General features: G+C 47.8%; 1 protein-coding gene across 2 annotated transcripts in view; it reads right to left on the reverse strand.

Annotated features, from left to right (window-relative positions):
- Positions 1 to 13,540: 13,540 nt before the first annotated feature.
- LOC106595255 (noelin-2) overlaps positions 13,541 to 19,754 on the reverse strand; it is a 61,161-nt gene continuing 54,947 nt past the window's right edge. Inside the window, exons 6-8 of one of the 2 annotated variants that reach the window (XM_045690677.1) lie at positions 16,505 to 16,681; positions 15,078 to 15,251; positions 13,541 to 14,147 (exon numbers count right to left, since the gene is read on the reverse strand). In XM_045690677.1, coding sequence (XP_045546633.1) covers positions 13,827 to 14,147; positions 15,078 to 15,251; positions 16,505 to 16,681 — 672 coding nt within the window. In that variant the 3' untranslated portion in view covers positions 13,541 to 13,826. The remainder of the gene's footprint in view (positions 14,148 to 15,077; positions 15,252 to 16,504; positions 16,682 to 19,754) is intronic. The other variant, XM_045690678.1, reaches the window with a different exon arrangement.

The following is a 19,754-nucleotide window of genomic DNA, read 5'->3' on the forward strand; positions in this document are numbered from 1 at the left end:
TTATGTCATTGTATGCTGTAGAGTTAGATTCCCCTTCACTGGAACTAAGGGGTCCAAACCATGAAAAACAACCCCACACCATTATTCCTCCTCCACCAAACTTTACAGTTGGCACTATGCATTGGGGCAGGTAGCATTCTCCTGGTATCCGCTAAACCCAGATTAGTCCGTCGGACTGCCAGATGGTCTTGCATGATTCATCACTTCATCCACTGCTCCAGAGTCCAATGGCGACGAGCTTTCCACTACTCCAGCCGACGCTTGGCATTGCGCATGGTGATCTTAGGCTTGTGTGCGTGCGGCTGCTCGGCCATAGAAACCCATTACATGAAGCTCACGATTAACAGTTATTGTGCTGACGTTGCTTCCAGAGGCAGTTTGGAACTCGGTAGTGAGTGTTGCAACAGAGGACAGACGATTTTTACTCGCTCCAGCACTCGGCGGTCCCGTTCTGTGAGCTTGTGTGGCCTACCACTTCGCGGCTGAGCCGTTGTTGCTCCTAGACATTTCCACTTCACAATAACAACACTTACAGTTGACTGGGGCAGCTCTAGCAGGCAGAAATGTAACGAACTGACTTGTTGGAAAGGTGGCATCCTATGACGATGCCACGTTGAAAGTCCCTGATCTCTTCAGTAAGGCCATTCTACTGCCAATGTTTGTCTATGGAGATTGCATGGCTATGTGCTCGAGTCTATACACCTGTCAGCAACAGGAAATAGCCGAAGCCACTAATTTGTCCACCACAGGAGGATGGTGAGGGGAGGACGGCTCATAATAACGGCCGGAACGTCGCAAATTAAATGACATCAAACACCTGGAAACCACAGAAACCATGTGTTTGATGTATTTGTTACCATTCCACTGATTCCGCTCCAGTCATTACTACGAGCCTGGTGTCACCAACATCCTGTTGTCATGTGGTGTATTTCCTCTCTGCTGATAGATGTTCCTTCAGGGCTTTCTAACTGGTGTACGTCTGTGTGTGTGTGTGTGTGTGTGTTGGCAGGACAGCTTGTTATAGAATCATCTGTTTCCATCTCCTGTATCCTACTGAGCAACAAGCTGGTCACACGCACACGCGCACACACACACACACACACACACACACACACACACACACACACACACACACACACACACACACACACACACACACACAGACTTACATAATCAAACAGAAAGAAGCAGACTTTGGGTGCTGCAGTACACACTCCTGATATTATTATTACTGATACCTGAGGGAGATGGAGAGGAGTGAGAGAGAGAGAGGGAGAGAGAGAGAGGGGGATGGAGGGGTGCAGTGAGAGAGGAGTGAGAGAGAGAGGGGGATGGAGGGGTGCAGTGAGAGAGGAGTGAGAGAGAGAGAGGGGGGGATGGAGGGGTGCAGTGAGAGAGGAGTGAGAGAGAGAGAGGGGGATGGAGGGGTGCAGTGAGAGAGGAGTGAGAGAGAGAGGGGGGATGGAGGGGTGCAGTGAGAGAGGAGTGAGAGAGAGAGGGATATGGAGGGGTGCAGTGAGAGAGGAGTGAGAGAGAGAGGGGGATGGAGGGGTGCAGTGAGAGAGGAGTGAGAGAGAGAGAGGGGGATGGAGGGGTGCAGTGAGAGAGGAGTGAGAGAGAGAGAGGGGGGATGGAGGGGTGCAGTGAGAGAGGAGTGAGAGAGAGAGGGGGATGGAGGGGTGCAGTGAGAGAGGAGTGAGAGAGAGAGAGGGGGATGGAGGGGTGCAGTGAGAGAGGAGTGAGAGAGAGAGAGGGGGATGGAGGGGTGCAGTGAGAGAGGAGTGAGAGAGAGAGAGGGGGATGGAGGGGTGCAGTGAGAGAGGAGTGAGAGAGAGAGAGGGGGATGGAGGGGTGCAGTGAGAGAGGAGTGAGAGAGAGAGGGATATGGAGGGGTGCAGTGAGAGAGGAGTGAGAGAGAGAGAGGGGGGATGGAGGGGTGCAGTGAGAGAGGAGTGAGAGAGAGAGAGGGGGATGGAGGGGTGCAGTGAGAGAGGAGTGAGAGAGAGGGAGATGGAGGGGTGCAGTGAGAGAGGAGTGAGAGAGAGGGAGATGGAGGGGTGCAGTGAGAGAGGAGTGAGAGAGAGAGAGGGAGATGGAGGGGTGCAGTGAGAGAGGAGTGAGAGAGAGGGGAGATGGAGGGGTGCAGTGAGAGAGGAGTGAGAGAGAGGGAGATGGAGGGGTACAGTGAGAGAGGAGTGAGAGAGAGGGGAGATGGAGGGGTGCAGTGAGAGAGGAGTGAGAGAGAGGGAGATGGAGGGGTGCAGTGAGAGAGGAGTGAGAGAGAGGGAGATGGAGGGGTACAGTGAGAGAGGAGTGAGAGAGAGGGGGATGGAGGGGTGCAGTGAGAGAGGAGTGAGAGAGAGAGAGGGAGATGGAGGGGTTCAGTGAGAGAGGAGTGAGAGAGAGGGGGATGGAGGGGTGCAGTGAGAGAGGAGTGAGAGAGAGGGAGATGGAGGGGTGCAGTGAGAGAGGAGTGAGAGAGAGGGGGATGGAGGGATGCAGTGAGAAAGGAGTGAGAGAGAGGGAGATGGAGGGATGCAGTGAGAGAGGAGTGAGAGAGAGGGAGATGGAGGGATGCAGTGAGAGAAGAGTGTGTGAGAGAGAGAGAGAGAGGGGGATGGAGGGGTGCAGTGAGGGGGAGTGAGAGAGAGGCAGATGGAAGGGTGCAGTGAGAAAGGAGTGAGAGAGAGAGAGAGGGAGATGGAAGGGTGCAGTGAGAAAGGAGTGAGAGAGAGAGAGGGGGAGATGGAAGGGTGCAGTGAGAAAGGAGTGAGAGAGGGAGATGGAAGGGTGCAGTGAGAAAGGAGTGAGAGAGAGAGAGAGGGAGATGGAAGGGTGCAGTGAGAAAGGAGTGAGAGAGAGAGAGGGAGATGGAAGGATGCAGTGAGAAAGGAGTGAGAGAGGGAGATGGAAGGGTGCAGTGAGAAAGGAGTGAGAGAGAGAGAGAGAGAGAGAAAGGAGTGAGAGAGAGAGAGGGAGATGGAAGGGTGCAGTGAGAAAGGAGTGAGAGAGGGAGATGGAAGGGTGCAGTGAGAAAGGAGTGTGAGAGAGAGCGAGAGAGAGAGAAAGGAGTGTGAGAGAGAGAGGGAGATGGAAGGGTGCAGTGAGAAAGGAGTGTGAGGAATATAAAGGTGTGACCCCGTTGTACGAGTCCACAAGAGTACCACTTCAATCTGTGTTGTAGATGATTCATTGAGATGGTTCAGGTATCAAGACCTAAAATGTAATTGTTTAAAGGGATAGGTCTCCTAAATGACTAAACAACATATTGGTTTCCTTACCATGTCAGCAGTCTATGGACAAGGTAAAACAACAATTCATGGTTTGGTTTAGTTAACCTGGCCACAGCCTCCAAATGATAACTTTTTAGCATTTGTGTCCCAAAAAGAACAACGGAATATCCCTGTTATAAGCGTTTATATAAATAGTTTATTGACCAGCAGCCCGTCTGGTGTTCCAGAACACCGCAGCCCGTCTGGTGTTCAACCTTCCCAAGTTCTCTCACGTCACCCCGCTCCTCCGCTCTCTCCACTGGCTTCCAGTTGAAGCTCGCATCCGCTACAAGACCATGGTGATTGCCTACGGAGCTGTGAAGGGAACGGCACCTCCATACCTTCAGGCTCTGATCAGGCCCTACACCCAAACAAGGGCACTGCGTTCATCCACCTCTGGCCTGCTGGCCCCCCTACCTCTGAGGAAGCACAGTTCCCGCTCAGCCCAGTCAAAACTGTTCGCTGCTCTGGCACCCCAATGGTGGAACAAGCTCCCTCACGACGCCAGGACAGCGGAGTCAATCACCACCTTCCAGAGACACCTGAAACCCCACCTCTTTAAGGAATACCTAGGATAGGATAAAGTAATCCTTCTAACCCCCCCCCCAAAAAAAAGATATAGATGTACTATTGTAAAGTGGTTGTTCCACTGGATATCATAAGGTGAATGCACCAATTTGTAAGTCGCTCTGGATAAGAGCGTCTGCTAAATTACGTAAATAAGTGTGTGTGTGTAGGTATGAGTGTCTGTGTGTAACCCTCATATTTACCACTATAACTGAGGTATTCCCATCGTATTTCAGCTTGGTTGTAATTGGCTGCTTCCTGCTCTTCGATCTGGCTACTGTGTTCTGTTCTAATTATAGACCAGCTGCAGCTAAGACTATCTGTCTGTCTGTCTGTCTGTCTGTCTGTCTGTCTGTCTGTCTGTCTGTCTGTCTGTCTGTCTGTCTGTCTGTCTGTCTGTCTGTCTGTCTGTCTGTCTGTCTGTCTGTCTGTCTGTCTGTCTGTCTGTCTGTCTGTCTGTCTGTCTGTCTGTCTGTCTGTCTGTCTGTCTGTCTGTCTGTCTGTCTGTCTGTCTGTCTGTCTGTCTGTCTGTCTGTCTGTCTGTCTGTCTGTCTGTCTGTCTGTCTGTCTGTCTGTCTGTCTGTCTGTCTGTCTGTCTGTCTGTCTGTCTGTCTGTCTGTCTGTCTGTCTGTCTGTCTGTCTGTCTGTCTGTCTGTCTGTTCGTCTGTCTGTCTGTCTGTCTGTCTGTCTGTCTGTCTGTCTGTCTGTCTGTCTGTCTGTCTGTCTGTCTGTCTGTCTGTCTGTCTGTCTGTCTGTCTGTCTGTCTGTCTGTCTGTCTGTCTGTCTGTCTGTCTGTCTGTCTGTCTGTCTGTCTGTCTGTCTGTCTGTCTGTCTGTCTGTCTGTCTGTCTCTCTCTCTCTCTCTCTCTCTCTCTCTCTCTCTCTCTCTCTCTCTCTCTCTCTCTCTCTCTCTCTCTCTCTCTCTCTCTCTCTCTCTCTCTCTCTCTCTCACCCCTCTGTCTGTGTCCTTGCATTGCAGGCTGCTCTCTCTCTTAATCATCAATAAAACATGATAATTAAGACTGTGTTTGTCTCCCCCCTCATCCCTTTCTCCCTTGACCTTCGCCTCCCTCGAAAACAGTACATTTGAGAAGCACTCTCAGTCCCCCTACTGTAATACCTCACACTGCACCTCCCCCTACTGTATTACCTCACACTGCACCTCCCCCTACTGTATTACTTCACACTGCACCTTCCCATTCACTGAACCTTCTTCACTCTCAGTCCCCCTACTGTATTACCTCACACTGCACCTTCCCATTCCCTGAACCTTCTTCACTCTCAGTCCCCCTACTGTATTACCTCACACTGCACCTTCCCATTCACTGAACCTTCTTCACTCTCAGTCCCCCTACTGTAATACCTCACACTGCACCTCCCCTACTGTATTACCTCACACTGCACCTCCCCCTACTGTATTACCTCACACTGCACCTTCCCATTCCCTGAACCTTCTTCACTCTCAGTCCCCCTACTGTATTACCTCACACTGCACCTTCCCATTCACTGAACCTTCTTCACTCTCAGTCCCCCTACTGTATTACCTCACACTGCACCTTCCCATTCACTGAACCTTCTTCACTCTCAGTCCCCCAACTGTAATACGTCACACTGCACCTCCCCCTACTGTATTACTTCACGCTGCACCTCCCCCTACTGTATTACCTCACACTGCACCTCCCCCTACTGTATTACCTCACACTGCACCTCCCCCTAGTGTATTACCTCACACTGCACCTCCCCATTCACTGAACCTTCTTCACTCTCAGTCCCCCTACTGTATTATCTCACACTGCACCTCCCCCTACTGTATTACCTCACACTGCACCTCCCCATTCACTGAACCTTCTTCACTCTCAGTCCCCCTACTGTATTACCTCACACTGCACCTCCCCCTACTGTATTACCTCACACTGCACCTCCCCATTCACTGAACCCACTTCACTCTCAGTCCCCCTACTGTATTACCTCACACTGCACCTCCCCCTACTGTATTACCTCACACTGCACCTCCACGTTCACTGAACCTTCTTCACTCTCAGTCCCCCTACTGTATTACCTCACAGAGCACCTCCCCCTACTGTATTACCTCACACTGCACCTCCCCCTACTGTATTACCTCACACTGCACCTCCCCATTCACTGAACCTTCTTCACTCTCAGTCCCCCTACTGTATTACCTCACACTGCACCTCCCCATTCCCTGAACCTTCTTCACTCTCAGTCCCCCTACTGTATTACCTCACGCTGCACCTCCCCCTACTGTATTACCTCACACTGTACCTCCCCATTGCCTGAACCTTCTCCCAACCAGGACAATGGCAACAATAGAGACCAAACAAGATATACACAAAGCAAACGTTTTACTTCATAATTCTCAGCTAGCTATATGTGAATCGTAATAATGTAGATAACCAGATAGTTTAACAGGCAACATGACCTAAAACTAATGTTATTTGATAAAGTATGACTAGAATTTATATATAAATGCCTTGATTACTTTAATGTTGGTGAATCTCTTATACAATGGGTTAAAGTTATGTACAGCAACCCCAGATGTAAATAATGGTTACTTCTCAGAAAGCATTGAGCTTTTAAGAGGAGTAATGTCCGTCCGTTGTCTCTGTACCTATTTATTATGGCCATTGAAAATGCTAGTTATTAAAATTAGATCCAACAAGAGCATCAAGGGGTTAGAAATCCAGGGGATAAAAACACAAGTGTCAATGTATGCCGATGACTCTAGTATTTTCTTAAGTCCACAATCTGGATCCCTGCACAGTCTCGTTGAACATCTTAATACATTTTCTAGCCTCTCTGGATTATGACAAGTGTACCATATTACGTATTGGATCGTTAAAAAATACATTGTTTACACTACCTTGTCGTTTACTAATAAAACGGGCGGATGGTGAAGTAGACATACTTGGTATTCACATCTCAAACAATATAAATTAACTTTCCACAATTCATTTCAATAGAAAGTTATCAAAAATAAAACAGATTCTGCAAGCATGGAGAGGTAATTACTTGTCTATTTATGGAAAAATCACATTGATTAACTCTTTGGTCCTATCACAGTTTACTGACTAATGGCACTGCCTACTCCTCCAGATGACTCGTTTTTTAAATCATATGAATAAAATATATTTCATTTTATTTGGAATCCTCAGCCAGACAAAATGAAACATGCCTATTTATATAATGAATATGTTTGGGGGCTAAAATGATTAACTATTAAAGCTAGAACCTCTTACTAAAAGCTTCACTCATGCATAAGTTCTACTTAAACCCCAAAATGGTTCTACAGCAGATTATTAAGAAAGGCTCATCCTTCGTTTCAAAAATGGCATTTTTGCCTTTATACAGATTACAACTTCTCATTTCCGACTAATTGAAAAGGACATTTTGTTTAAAGTATCGCCCTTTCTTAAACAAGCCAAACAACGCTGGTTACAATTTCAGTTTTATCCCCCAGAAAAGATAGAACAAATATTACAACAAATGTGATGATTAAACTCAATTATACTGATTAATAAAAAAATATACTTTATGGATACATTTTTTTTAATTGTATTTATTAATGATATTATGAATAGAAACGGAGGAGTTATGTGACATATGCAGTTATCAAAAATATATGGGAATATCTGCTCCATCCAAATTTACAACCAACTGCTTGCAGCACTACCACAAAAATGGATGAGGCAAGGGGAAAAGGGAGAAGCTATGTTATGCAAGGTAGATGTCAATTCTTCATGGGTCGCTAGCTAGCTAATAATTCTTCATGGGTTGCTAGCTAGCTAATAATTCTTCATGGGTAGCTAGCTAGCTAATAATTATTCATGGGTAGCTAGCTAGCTAATAATTCTTCATGGGTAGCTAGCTAGCTAACAATTCTTCATGGGTAACTAGCAAATAATTATTCGTGGCTATCTGGCTAGCAATTTACGCACACTGCAGTGGTTACTGTAGGCCGGTAAACATTGTAGGCCGGTAAACATATAAAAATTACCACAGCATGTATTTGTTAATGTATCAGATAAAACATTGTAGTCAGGGAACATATGGGAATAGACAACATTTTTTGTATGTCTATTCTCATGAATAGACAACATTTCATTCCAAAGTCGGAGTGTATTTTCTCTCGCTTCAGCTCAAATAATGGCCGCCATTGATTTTGAGAAATTTTGCGTAATTTTTTAAGTGGTTGCGTCATATTTCTGTGCATACCTTCCATTGAAGCTTGCATGGATGCTTCAAAATATGTACAAACGGAGTGCAGTTTTGCGTGCTCGGAGCACAGTGTCTCTCCCCTCCTTCACCTTCTCTAACCTCTACCGCCAGATCTCCCAATCTCTCCTCTCCCCTCCTCCTCCCTCTCTAACTCTTACCTCCAAATCTCCCAATCTCTCCTCTCCTCCTCCCTCTCTAACCCCTACCTCCAAATCTCCCAATCTCTCAATCTCTTCTCTTCTCCCCCTCTCTAACCCCTACCTTCTCCCAACCTCTCTGCTTCTATACCCCTACTCCCTTTTTCTCTCTACTCCTCTCTCCCTCTCTTTCTCTGTCTTTCTCTCCCCCATTCCCTCTCACTCCATTCTCTCCCTCTCTCTCTCTCTCTCCCCGTCTCTCTCTCTGCAGTGAGTGTGTCCTGCCCGATGGGTCCGTTTGACCACTCTAAAATATTGATGAGTGATAACTACTCTGTCTCTCTCTCTTTCTCTCCACTCCCTCCCTCTCTCTCTTTCTCTCCACTCCCTCCCTCCCTTTCTCTCCTCCCTCTCTCTCCTTCTCTCCCTTCTCTCACCAGTCGGGTTGGTTCAACCTCACTAAACTGAATCCAAATGATGTTCTCTCTCACACATCTCTGTCCAATCCCTCTCTCCCATCCCTCTTTCTCACAGCGGGTCTGATTTAACTGCTGTGAAATATTAATCAAATTGATATCTGATAGAGAGAGAAAGAGAGAGAAAAGTAGAGAGAGAGAATGAGAGCGAGCGAGAAAGAGGGATGGAGAGAAAGAGGGATAGATGATAGACAGATAGATTAATAAAAAATTAAGAACTAAAAATGATGCTTTCAGAATCTCCCAGTGCTGAGCTTCTCTTTCACTGGTGTGTGTGTGTGTGTGTGTGTGTGTGTGTGTGTGTGTGTGTGTGTGTGTGTGTGTGATTCTGGAGTGCCGTCTGGAAAAGCACAGCCTCTCTTCCGCTGCAGAGGGAATACCAAGCCAGGAGACTGGTTCTACGCCAGGAGAGAGAGAGAGAGAGAGAGAGAGAGAGAGAGAGAGAGAGAGAGAGAGAGAGAGAGAGAGAGAGAGAGAGAGAGAGAGAGAGAGAGAGAGAGAGATATGAGGGGTTGCCTAGCACCAGGGGAAGGATGGAGAACCTGTGCCAGGAGAGAGAAGAGGATGGAGAGAAGAGGAGGAGGGAACACGAGCACCAGGGAAGGGAAGGATGGAGACTCTGTCAGACTCGGGCCATGCCAGGACATGATACACTGGAGAGGAAGAGAGGGGGTGGAGGAGAGGGTGGAGGAGGAGAAGAGAGGGTGGAGGAGAGGAAGAGAGGGGTGGAGAGGATGAGGAGGGGAAGAGGAGAAGGAGAGGACAGAGGGGTTGTAGGAGGAGAGAGGAAAATAGAGGGAAACAGGGGAACGACAGGAAACAGGAGAGGAGGAGAGAGGAGAGACAGGAGTAGAAACGGAGGAAGACAGTGAATGTAAGAGAAGAGAAAGAATGAGGAGAGATTGTCACCAATGTCATAACAACGTCAATATAATATAATCATATTCCAATGTCACAACATCAGAATAATACAACCATATTCCAACGTCATAACAATGTCAATATAATATAACCATATTCCAACGTCACAACAACGTCAATTATAATATAACCATATTCCAACGTCACAACAACGTCAATTATAATATAACCATATTCCAACGTCACAAAATACAGGACAGACGCATGGCGGTGAGCCATCTCCCCCTTTGTCTCCTTCTCCCTCTGTCCATCTCTCCTTTCATCGCCTCCTTCTTCCTTCCATCTCCCCCTTTATCTCATCCTCCCTCCCTCCCTCCATCCATCTCACTCTATGTTAGTAGTCTGTTCATTATGTGTGTGTTTATCATGGATTCAGGACATTGGGGGTCGTGACTTGGAAATAATAAGACCCAATTATTGTGAGTCATAGTCTAATGCCACACACACACACACACACACACACACACACACACACACACACACACACACACACACACACACACACACACACACACACACACACACACACACACACACACACTTCCCATGCTTTCCCATTTTTAGACTCTTTCAGATTTCTTCACATCTTATTTTCTTTGTTTATTTGGTTATGCATCTCCCTCCTCTCCTCCTCTACTGCCTCTCCTATCTTATCTTATCTTATCTTATCCTCTCCTCTCCTCTCCTCTCCTCTCCTCTCCTCTCCTCTCCTCTCCTCTCCTCCTCTCCTCTCCTCTCCTCTCCTCTCCTCTCCTCTCCTCTCCTCTCCTCTCCACTGTTCCAGAAACAACAGTAGACTGTTAGATGGTAAACAGGGACATTTATTTCAGTTTTAACATAAGGAACCATGCTATCTCTCTCAACACATCATCAATATTATATGGAGGCCCAAATGACACCCTATTCCCTATATAGTGCACTACTATAGACCAGAGCCCTATTCCCTATATAGTACACTACTTTAGACCAGAGCCCTATTCCCTATATGGGTAATAGGGCTCTATAGACCAGAGCCCTATTCCCTATATAGTGCACTACTTTAGACCAGAGCCCTATTCCCTATATAGTGCACTACTTTGGGCTCTGGTCATAAAGTAGTACACTGTATTCAACTTCTGTGTCTCTTTCTTTTCTCCACAACCCCAGACTGTTTCCATCTTCAGTCAGAATGTATTTTCCTCAAATATATATACACACCAACTGTCCCAGATACAGGCTCTCTCTCTCTATAGATATAGTCCATCAGTCCTCCTTCTCCTCCTCTCTCTCTATAGATATAGTCCATCAGTCCTCCTTCTCCTCCTCTCTCTCTAGAGATATAGTCCATCAGTCCTCCTTCTCCTCCTCTCTCTCTATAGATATAGTCCATCAGTCCTCCTTCTCCTCCTCTCTCTCTATAGATATAGTCCATCAGTCCTCCTTCTCCTCCTCTCTCTCCAGAGATATAGTCCATCAGTCCTCCTTCTCCTCCTCTCTCTCTCTCTATAGATATAGTCCATCAGTCCTCCTTCTCCTCCTCTCTCTCTCTCTCTATAGATATAGTCCATCAGTCCTCCTTCTCCTCCTCTCGCTTTAGAGATATAGTCCATCAGTTCTCCTTCTCCTCCTCTCTCTCTATAGATATAGTCCATCAGTCCTCCTTCTCCTCCTCTCTCTCTAGAGATATAGTCCATCAGTCCTCCTTCTCCTCCTCTCTCTCTATAGATATAGTCCATCAGTCCTCCTTCTCCTCCTCTCTCTCTATAGATATAGTCCATCAGTCCTCCTTCTCCACCTCTCTCTCTATAGATATAGTCCATCAGTCCTCCTTCTCCTCCTCTCTCTCCAGAGATATAGTCCATCAGTCCTCCTTCTCCTCCTCTCTCTCTCTATAGATATAGTCCATCAGTTCTCCTTCTCCTCTCTCTCTATAGATATAGTCCATCAGTCCTCTTTCTCCTCCTCTCTCTCTAGGGATATAGTCCATCAGTCCTCTTTCTCCTCCTCTCTCTCTCTATAGATATAGTCCATCAGTTCTCCTTCTCCTCCTCTCTCTCTCTATAGATATGGTCCATCAGTTCTCCTTCTCCTCCTCTCTCTCTAGGGATATAGTCCATCTGTCCTCTTTCTCCTCCTCTCTCTAGGGATATTGCCCATCAGTCCTCCTTCTCCTCCTCTCTCTTTAGAGATATCAGTCCTCCTTCTCCTCCTCTCTCTCTCTAGAGATATCAGTCCTCCTTCTCCTCCTCTCTCTTTAGAGATATAGTCCATCAGTCCTCCTTCTCCTCCTCTTTCTCTAGAGATATAGTCCATCAGTCCTCCTTCTCCTCCTCTCTCTTTAGAGATAGTCTATCAGTCCTCCTTCTCCTCCTCGCTCTCTCTAGAGATATAGTCCATCAGTCCTCCTTCTCCTCCTCGCTCTCTCTAGAGATATAGTCCATCAGTCCTCCTTCTCCTCCTCGCTCTCTCTAGAGATATAGTCCATCAGTCCTCCTTCTCCTCCTCTCTCTTTAGAGATATAGTACATCAGTCCTCCTTCTCCTCCTCACTCTCTCTAGAGATATAGTCCATCAGTTCTCCTTCTCCTCCTCGCTCTCTCTAGAGATATAGTCCATCAGTCCTCCTTCTCCTCCTCTCTCTTTAGAGATATAGTCCATCAGTCTTCCTTCTCCTCCTCGCTCTCTCTAGAGATATAGTCCATCAGTCCTCCTTCTCCTCCTCTCTCTTTAGAGATATAGTCCATCAGTCCTCCTTCTCCTCCTCTCTCTCTCTAGAGATATAGTCCATCAGTCCTCCTTCTCCTCCTCTCTCTCTCTCTATAGATATAGTCCATCAGTCCTCCTTCTCCTCCTCTCTCTCTCTCTCTATAGATATAGTCAAACAGTCCTCTTTCTCCTCCTCTCTCTCTATATAGATATAGTCCATCAGTCCTCCTTCTCCTCCTCTCTCTCTCTATAGATATAGTCAATCAGTCCTCCTTCTCCTCCTCTCTCTCTCTATAGATATAGTCAATCAGTCCTCTTTCTCCTCCTCTCTCTCTCTATAGATATAGTCCATCAGTTCTCCTTCTCCTCCTCTCTCTCTCTATAGATATAGTCCATCAGTTCTCCTTCTCCTCTCTCTCTATAGATATAGTCCATCAGTTCTCCTTCTCCTCCTCTCTCTCTCTATAGATATGGTCCATCAGTTCTCCTTCTCCTCCTCTCTCTAGGGATATAGTCCATCAGTCATCTTTCTCCTCCTCTCTCTAGGGATATTGCCCATCAGTCCTCCTTCTCCTCCTCTCTCTTTAGAGATATCAGTCCTCCTTCTCCTCCTCTCTCTCTCTAGAGATATCAGTCCTCCTTCTCCTCCTCTCTCTTTAGAGATATAGTCCATCAGTCCTCCTTCTCCTCCTCTTTCTCTAGAGATATAGTCCATCAGTCCTCCTTCTCCTCCTCTCTCTTTAGAGATAGTCTATCAGTCCTCCTTCTCCTCCTCGCTCTCTCTAGAGATATAGTCCATCAGTCCTCCTTCTCCTCCTCGCTCTCTCTAGAGATATAGTCCATCAGTCCTCCTTCTCCTCCTCGCTCTCTCTAGAGATATAGTCCATCAGTCCTCCTTCTCCTCCTCTCTCTTTAGAGATATAGTCCATCAGTCCTCCTTCTCCTCCTCGCTCTCTCTAGAGATATAGTCCATCAGTTCTCCTTCTCCTCCTCGCTCTCTCTAGAGATATAGTCCATCAGTCCTCCTTCTCCTCCTCTCTCTTTAGAGATATAGTCCATCAGTCTTCCTTCTCCTCCTCGCTCTCTCTAGAGATATAGTCCATCAGTCCTCCTTCTCCTCCTCTCTCTTTAGAGATATAGTCCATCAGTCCTCCTTCTCCTCCTCTCTCTCTCTAGAGATATCAGTCCTCCTTCTCCTCCTCTCTCTCTCTAGAGATATCAGTCCTCCTTCTCCTCCTCTCTCTTTAGAGATATAGTCCATCAGTCCTCCTTCTCCTCCTCTCTCTTTAGAGATATATAGTCCATCAGTCCTCCTTCTCCTCCTCCTCTCCTCTTCTTCCTCCTCTTCATCTCAAGATATAGTCATCAGTCTCTCACCCATTCCTCTCCCACTCCTCTTCATTTCCTTCTCTTCTCTTCTCTTCCTCCTCCTCCTCCTCCTCTCTCTGTATAGAGATATAGTCCATCAGTCTCTCTCCTCTCCTCTCCTCTCCTCTCCTCTCTTCTTTCTCCTTCCCTCCTTTCCTCTTCTCCTCTATCCATCGCTCTGTATAACATGAAACAGGGTCACGTTATAGATGACCTGATGTCCATTGTTCCATGTGTAGAGGGCCCTCTCTCTGGGGTTATAGTCCATCATGGAGATGTGGGAGTACTGGTTGTGGAAGGGGATGTCTGTGTACTCATAGCTGGAGGAATTGGTGTGGTAAGCAAAGTGGACCTTAGCTCCGGCAAGATGGGAGTTGGTGACGTACAGGGTACCACATATCATGAAGGTCTCCCCTGCACTGCGTTTAGGAAACCCTGTGTCCCAACTCTGGAGAATGTCGAGAGAACGAGGGTCCAACCGACTGACCTGGAGAGAGGAGGGGAGGGAATGAGGGGGTGAGGGAGGGAGGGAGGGAACGAGGGGGTGAGGGAGGGAGGATGCGAGATAAAGGAGAGAGAGAGAGAGATGTGACCTGGGACACACTCAGATATACACACACACATCCTCCCTACCAGTATGTTAGAGATGTAGACTACCTACCAGTATGTTAGAGATGTAGACTACCTACCAGTATGTTGGAGGTGTAGACTACCTACCAGTATGTTAGAGATGTAGACTACCTACCAGTATGTTAGAGGTGTAGACTACCTACCAGTATGTTAGAGATGTAGACTACCTACCAGTATGTTAGAGGTGTAGACTACCTACCAGTATGTTAGAGGTGTAGACTACCTACCAGTATGTTAGAGATGTAGACTACCTACCAGTATGTTAGAGATGTAGACTACCTACCAGTATGTTAGAGATGTAGACTACCTACCAGTATGTTAGAGGTGTAGACTACCTACCAGTATGTTAGAGGTGTAGACTACCTACCAGTATGTTAGAGATGTAGACTACCTACCAGTATGTTGGAGGTGTAGACTACCTACCAGTTTGTTAGAGATGTAGACTACCTACCAGTATGTTAGAGATGTAGACTACCTACCAGTATGTTAGAGGTGTAGACTACCTACCAGTATGTTAGAGGTGTAGACTACCTACCAGTATGTTAGAGATGTAGACTACCTACCAGTACATTAGAGATGTAGACTACCTACCAGTACGTTAGAGATGTAGACTACCTACCAGTACGTTAGAGATGTAGACTACCTACCAGTATGTTAGAGATGTAGACTACCTACCAGTATGTTAGAGATGTAGACTACCTACCAGTATGTTAGAGATGTAGACTACCTACCAGTATGTTAGAGATGTAGACTACCTACCAGTATGTTAGAGGTGTAGACTACCTACCAGTATGTTCCCAGCGTTAGGTATGGAGGCGTAGACTGCCCAGAAGCCGGTCTCATCAGCCATCAGGTCTATATCAGAAGACCCCCCCCAGCTGTAGGGGAAGGTGTTGTTGTAACCCGCTCCACTCAGACTCCTCTGGAGCACCACGTTACGGGAACGGAAGTGGTACTGCACCTGCGGGACAGGACAGGGGGTCAGAGAGAGGACAGTGGGACAGAGAGAGGACATGGGGACAGAGATCGGACAGGGAGACGGAGAGAGGACAGGGGGACAGAGTGAGAGGACAGGGAGACAGAGAGTGAGGACAGAGAGTGAGGACAGAGGGACAGAGAGAGGACAGGGGGACAGAGAGCGAGGACAGGGGAAAAGAGAGAGGACAGGGGGCCAGAGAGAGAGGACAGGTAGACAGAGAGTGGACAGGGGGACAGAGAGAGGATGGGGACAGAGAGAGTGGGGGGTCAGGAGAGACATGTAGAGAAAGGGCAGACAGGGGAGTCAGGTGGTCACAGAGCGAGGGGAGTCAGGGGAACACAGAGAGAGGGGAGTCAGGGGAACACAGAGAGAGGGGAGTCAGGGGAACACAGAGAGAGGGGAGGCAGGGGAACACAGAGAGAGGGGAGACAGGGGAACACAGAGAGAGGGGAGTCAGGGGAACACAGAGAGAGGGGAGGCAGGGGAACACAGAGAGAGGGGAGGCAGGGAGACACAGAGAGAGGGGAGGCAGGGGAACACAGAGAGAGGGGAGGCAGGGAGACACAGAGAGAGGGGAGGCAGGGAGACACAGAGAGAGGGGAGGCAGGGAGACACAGAGAGAGGGGAGGCAGGGAGACACAGAGAGAGGGGAGGCAGGGAGACACAGAGAGAGGGGAGGCAGGGAGACACAGAGAGAGAGGGGAGACAGGGAGACAGAGAGAGGGGAGACAGGGGGACACAGAGAGAGGGGAGTCAGGGGAACACAGAGAGAGGGGAAACAGGGAGACAGAGAGAGAGGGGAGACAAGGAGACACAGAGAGAGGGGAAACAGGGGGACACAGAGAGAGGGGAAACAGGGAGACAGAGAGAGAGGGGAGACAAGGAGACACAGAGAGAGGGGAGGCAGGGAGACACAGATAGAGGGGAGACAGGGGGACACAGAGAGAGGGGAAATTGGGAGACACAGAGAGAATGGAAACCGTAGGACGCAGAGAGATTGGAAAGAGAGACCACAGAGACAGGGGAATCAGAGGGACATACACACTGACCCCTCTTCTGTGTCCCTGTCTCCCCTGTCTCCTCTCTCCTTTGACTCCTGTCACCCCTCTCTCTCTGTCTCCCTGTCCTACACCTAACGGCGGTCTGCACGTGTGTGTGTGTGTGTGTGTGTGTGTGTGTGTGTGTGTGTGTGTGTGTGTGTGTGTGTGTGTGTGTGTGTGTGTAGTGTAACATACCAGTATATTGCTCTGGTGTTTGTTGTAGTACAGTGATCCGTTGTAGACCACATGACCTGTGCCGGCCCAGGGGTGAGGTAAGAGGTGCTGGACAAAATTCTGTCCTCTAGTGAAGTCTCCCATGGTCCTGTACTCTAATACACGCCTCCCCTTATAGTAACCATCCATAGACCACACCTAGAGAAAGAGAGGAGAGAGAGAAAGAAAGAAAGAGAGAGGAGAGATAGAGAGGAGAGAGAGAGACAGAGAGAGACAGAGAGAGAGAGGAGAGAGGAGAGAGAGAAGATAGAGGAGAGACTAGAGCGAGAGAGAGAGAGAGAGAGGAGAGTGAGAGAGAAAGAGAGAAGAGAGAGAATTAAGTTCTGTCTTCAAATGAAGTCCCCTATGGTTCAGTACTCTAACACACTGGTAGTACCCATCCATACAGAGAGAGAGAGAGGGGGAGGGAGAGGGAAAGGGAGAGGGAGAGAGGAGAGGGAGAGAGAGAGAGAGAGGGAAGGGGGAGAGAGAGAGTGAGAGAGAGAGAGAGAGGGTGAGAGCAAGAGAGAAGGGAGAGAGAGAGAGAGAGAGAGAGAAAGAGGAAGAGAGCGAGATTGGTACACTTTACTGTAGGTGTCCTTATTCATGCATTCATAAAGTCTTTATAACAGCTATATAACACATTTTAACATGGGTCATAAGCTGTCACAAGTGGTTTTAAATAGTTATGAGTAATGGCATAAGATGTCATAAAACTAGTTATAACGGGTGTTAGATGACTGATCAGACTGTTGTCATAGGCTTTTATGTCAACTGTTAATAACAACTGCTATTACACAGTCTGCATAACAACATATGTAATATGTTCTTACATGCTACATAAGTGTCTACATACCAGATGTTATAAAAGGGCATTATATAATTTACCAAACTTGAATGGAATGATGGGCTATATTCTACCGTATGTTGGAGGTGTAGACTACCTACCAGTTTGTTAGAGATGTAGACTACCTACCAGTATGTTAGAGATGTAGACTACCTACCAGTACGTTAGAGATGTAGACTACCTACCAGTATGTTAGAGATGTAGACTACCTACCAGTATGTTAGAGATGTAGACTACCTACCATTATGTTAGCGATGTAGACTACCTACCAGTATGTTAGCGATGTAGACTACCTAGCAGTATGTTAGAGGTTTGGTAAATGATAACAGGATGAACAGTCATCTCTAACACTCATTATAACTAGTTTCATAACATCTTATGCCATTACTTTTGAAGGTGTAGGACAAAAATTGTAATGTGTTACATAGCTGTCATAAAGGCTTTATGAGTGCATGACTAAGGACACCTACAGTAAAGTGTTACTGAGAGATTAATTCAGTTTGAGAGAAAGAAGAGGAGAGAGTGCAGTATGCAAGACAGGAGGGGTGAGAGGAGGACAGGGTTAGGGAGACAGGAGGTAAAAAGAGATAGGAGAGATCGTAAGAAGAGATGGTAAGAAGATAGGTTATATGAAGACAGATGTGGAGTGGTATATGGGGAGAGATGTGGAGTGGTATATGGGGAGAGATGTGGAGGGTATATGGGAGAGATGTGGAGGGTATATGGGAGAGATGTGGAGGGTATATGGGGAGAGATGTGGAGTGTATAAGGGGAGAGATGAGGAGGGTATATGGGGAGAGATGTGGAGGGTATAAGGGGAGAGATGTGGAGGGTATATGGGGAGAGATGTGGAGTGGTATATGGGGAGAGATGTGGAGGGTATATGGGAGAGATGTGGAGGGTATATGTGGAGAGATGTGGAGTGATATATGGGGAGAGATGTGGAGTGGTATATGGAGAGAGATGTGGAGTGTATAAGGGGAGAGATGAGGAGGGTATATGGGGAGAGATGAGGAGGGTATAAGGGGAGAGATGTGGAGGGTATATGGGGAGAGATGAGGAGGGTATATGGGGAGAGATGTGGAGGGTATAAGGGGAGAGATGTGGAGGGTATATGGGGAGAGATGTGGAGTGGTATATGGGGAGAGATGAGGAGGGTATAAGGGGAGAGATGTGGAGTGGTATATGTTGAGAGATGTGGAGGGTATAAGGGGAGAGATGTGGAGTGGTATAAGGGGAGAGATGTGGAGGGTATATGGGGAGAGATGTGGAGGGTATAAGGGGAGAGATGTGGAGGGTACACGGAGAGAGATGTGGAGTGGTATATGGGGAGAGATGAGGAGGGTATATGGGGAGAGATGTGGAGGGTATATGGGGAGAGATGAGGAGGGTATATGGGGAGAGATGTGGAGGGTATATGGGGAGAGATGTGGAGGGTATAAGGGGAGAGATGTGGAGGGTATATGGGGAGAGATGTGGAGGGTATATGGGGAGAGATGAGGAGGGTACACGGAGAGAGATGTGGAGTGGTATATGGGGAGAGATGAGGAGGGTATATGGGGATAGATGAGGAGGGTATATGGGGGAGGGGGATGGTGAGAAGAGATGTGGAGGGTATATGGGGAGAGATGTGGAGGGTATATGGGGAGAGATGTGGAGGGTATATGGGGGAGAGGGGGATGGTGAGAAGAGATGTGGAGGGTATATGGGGGAGAGATGTGGAGGGTATATGGGGAGAGATGTGGAGGGTATATGGGGAGGGGGGATGGTGAGAAGAGATGTGGAGGGTATATGGGGAGATATGTGGAGGGTATATGGGGAGAAATGTGGAGGGTATATGGGGAGAGATGAGGAGGGTATATGGGGAGAGATGAGGAGGGTATATGGGGGAGGGGATGGTGAGAAGAGATGTGGAGGGTATATGGGGAGAGATGTGGAGGGTATATGGGGAGAGATGTGGAGGGTATATGGGGAGAGATGAGGAAGGTATAAGGGGAGAGATGTGGAGGGTATAAGGGGAGAGATGTGGAGGGTATATGGGGAGAGATGTGGAGGGTATATGGGGAGAGATGAGGAGGGTATATGGGGAGAGATGAGGAGGGTATATGGGGAGAGATGAGGAGGGTATATGGGGGAGGGGGATGGTGAGAAGAGATGTGGAGGGTATATGGGGAGAGATGTGGAGGGTATATGGGGAGAGATGTGGAGGGTATATGGGGAGAGATGTGGAGGGTATATGGGGAGAGATGAGGAGGGTATATGGGGGAGGGGGATGGTGAGAAGAGATGTGGAGGGTATATGGGGAGAGATGTGGAGGGTATATGGGGAGAGATGAGAAGGGTATAAGGGGAGAGATGAGGAGGGTATATGGGGAGAGATGTGGAG

This window comes from Salmo salar, chromosome ssa12 (assembly GCF_905237065.1).
Source record: "Salmo salar chromosome ssa12, Ssal_v3.1, whole genome shotgun sequence".
Lineage (NCBI taxonomy): Eukaryota > Metazoa > Chordata > Actinopteri > Salmoniformes > Salmonidae > Salmo > Salmo salar.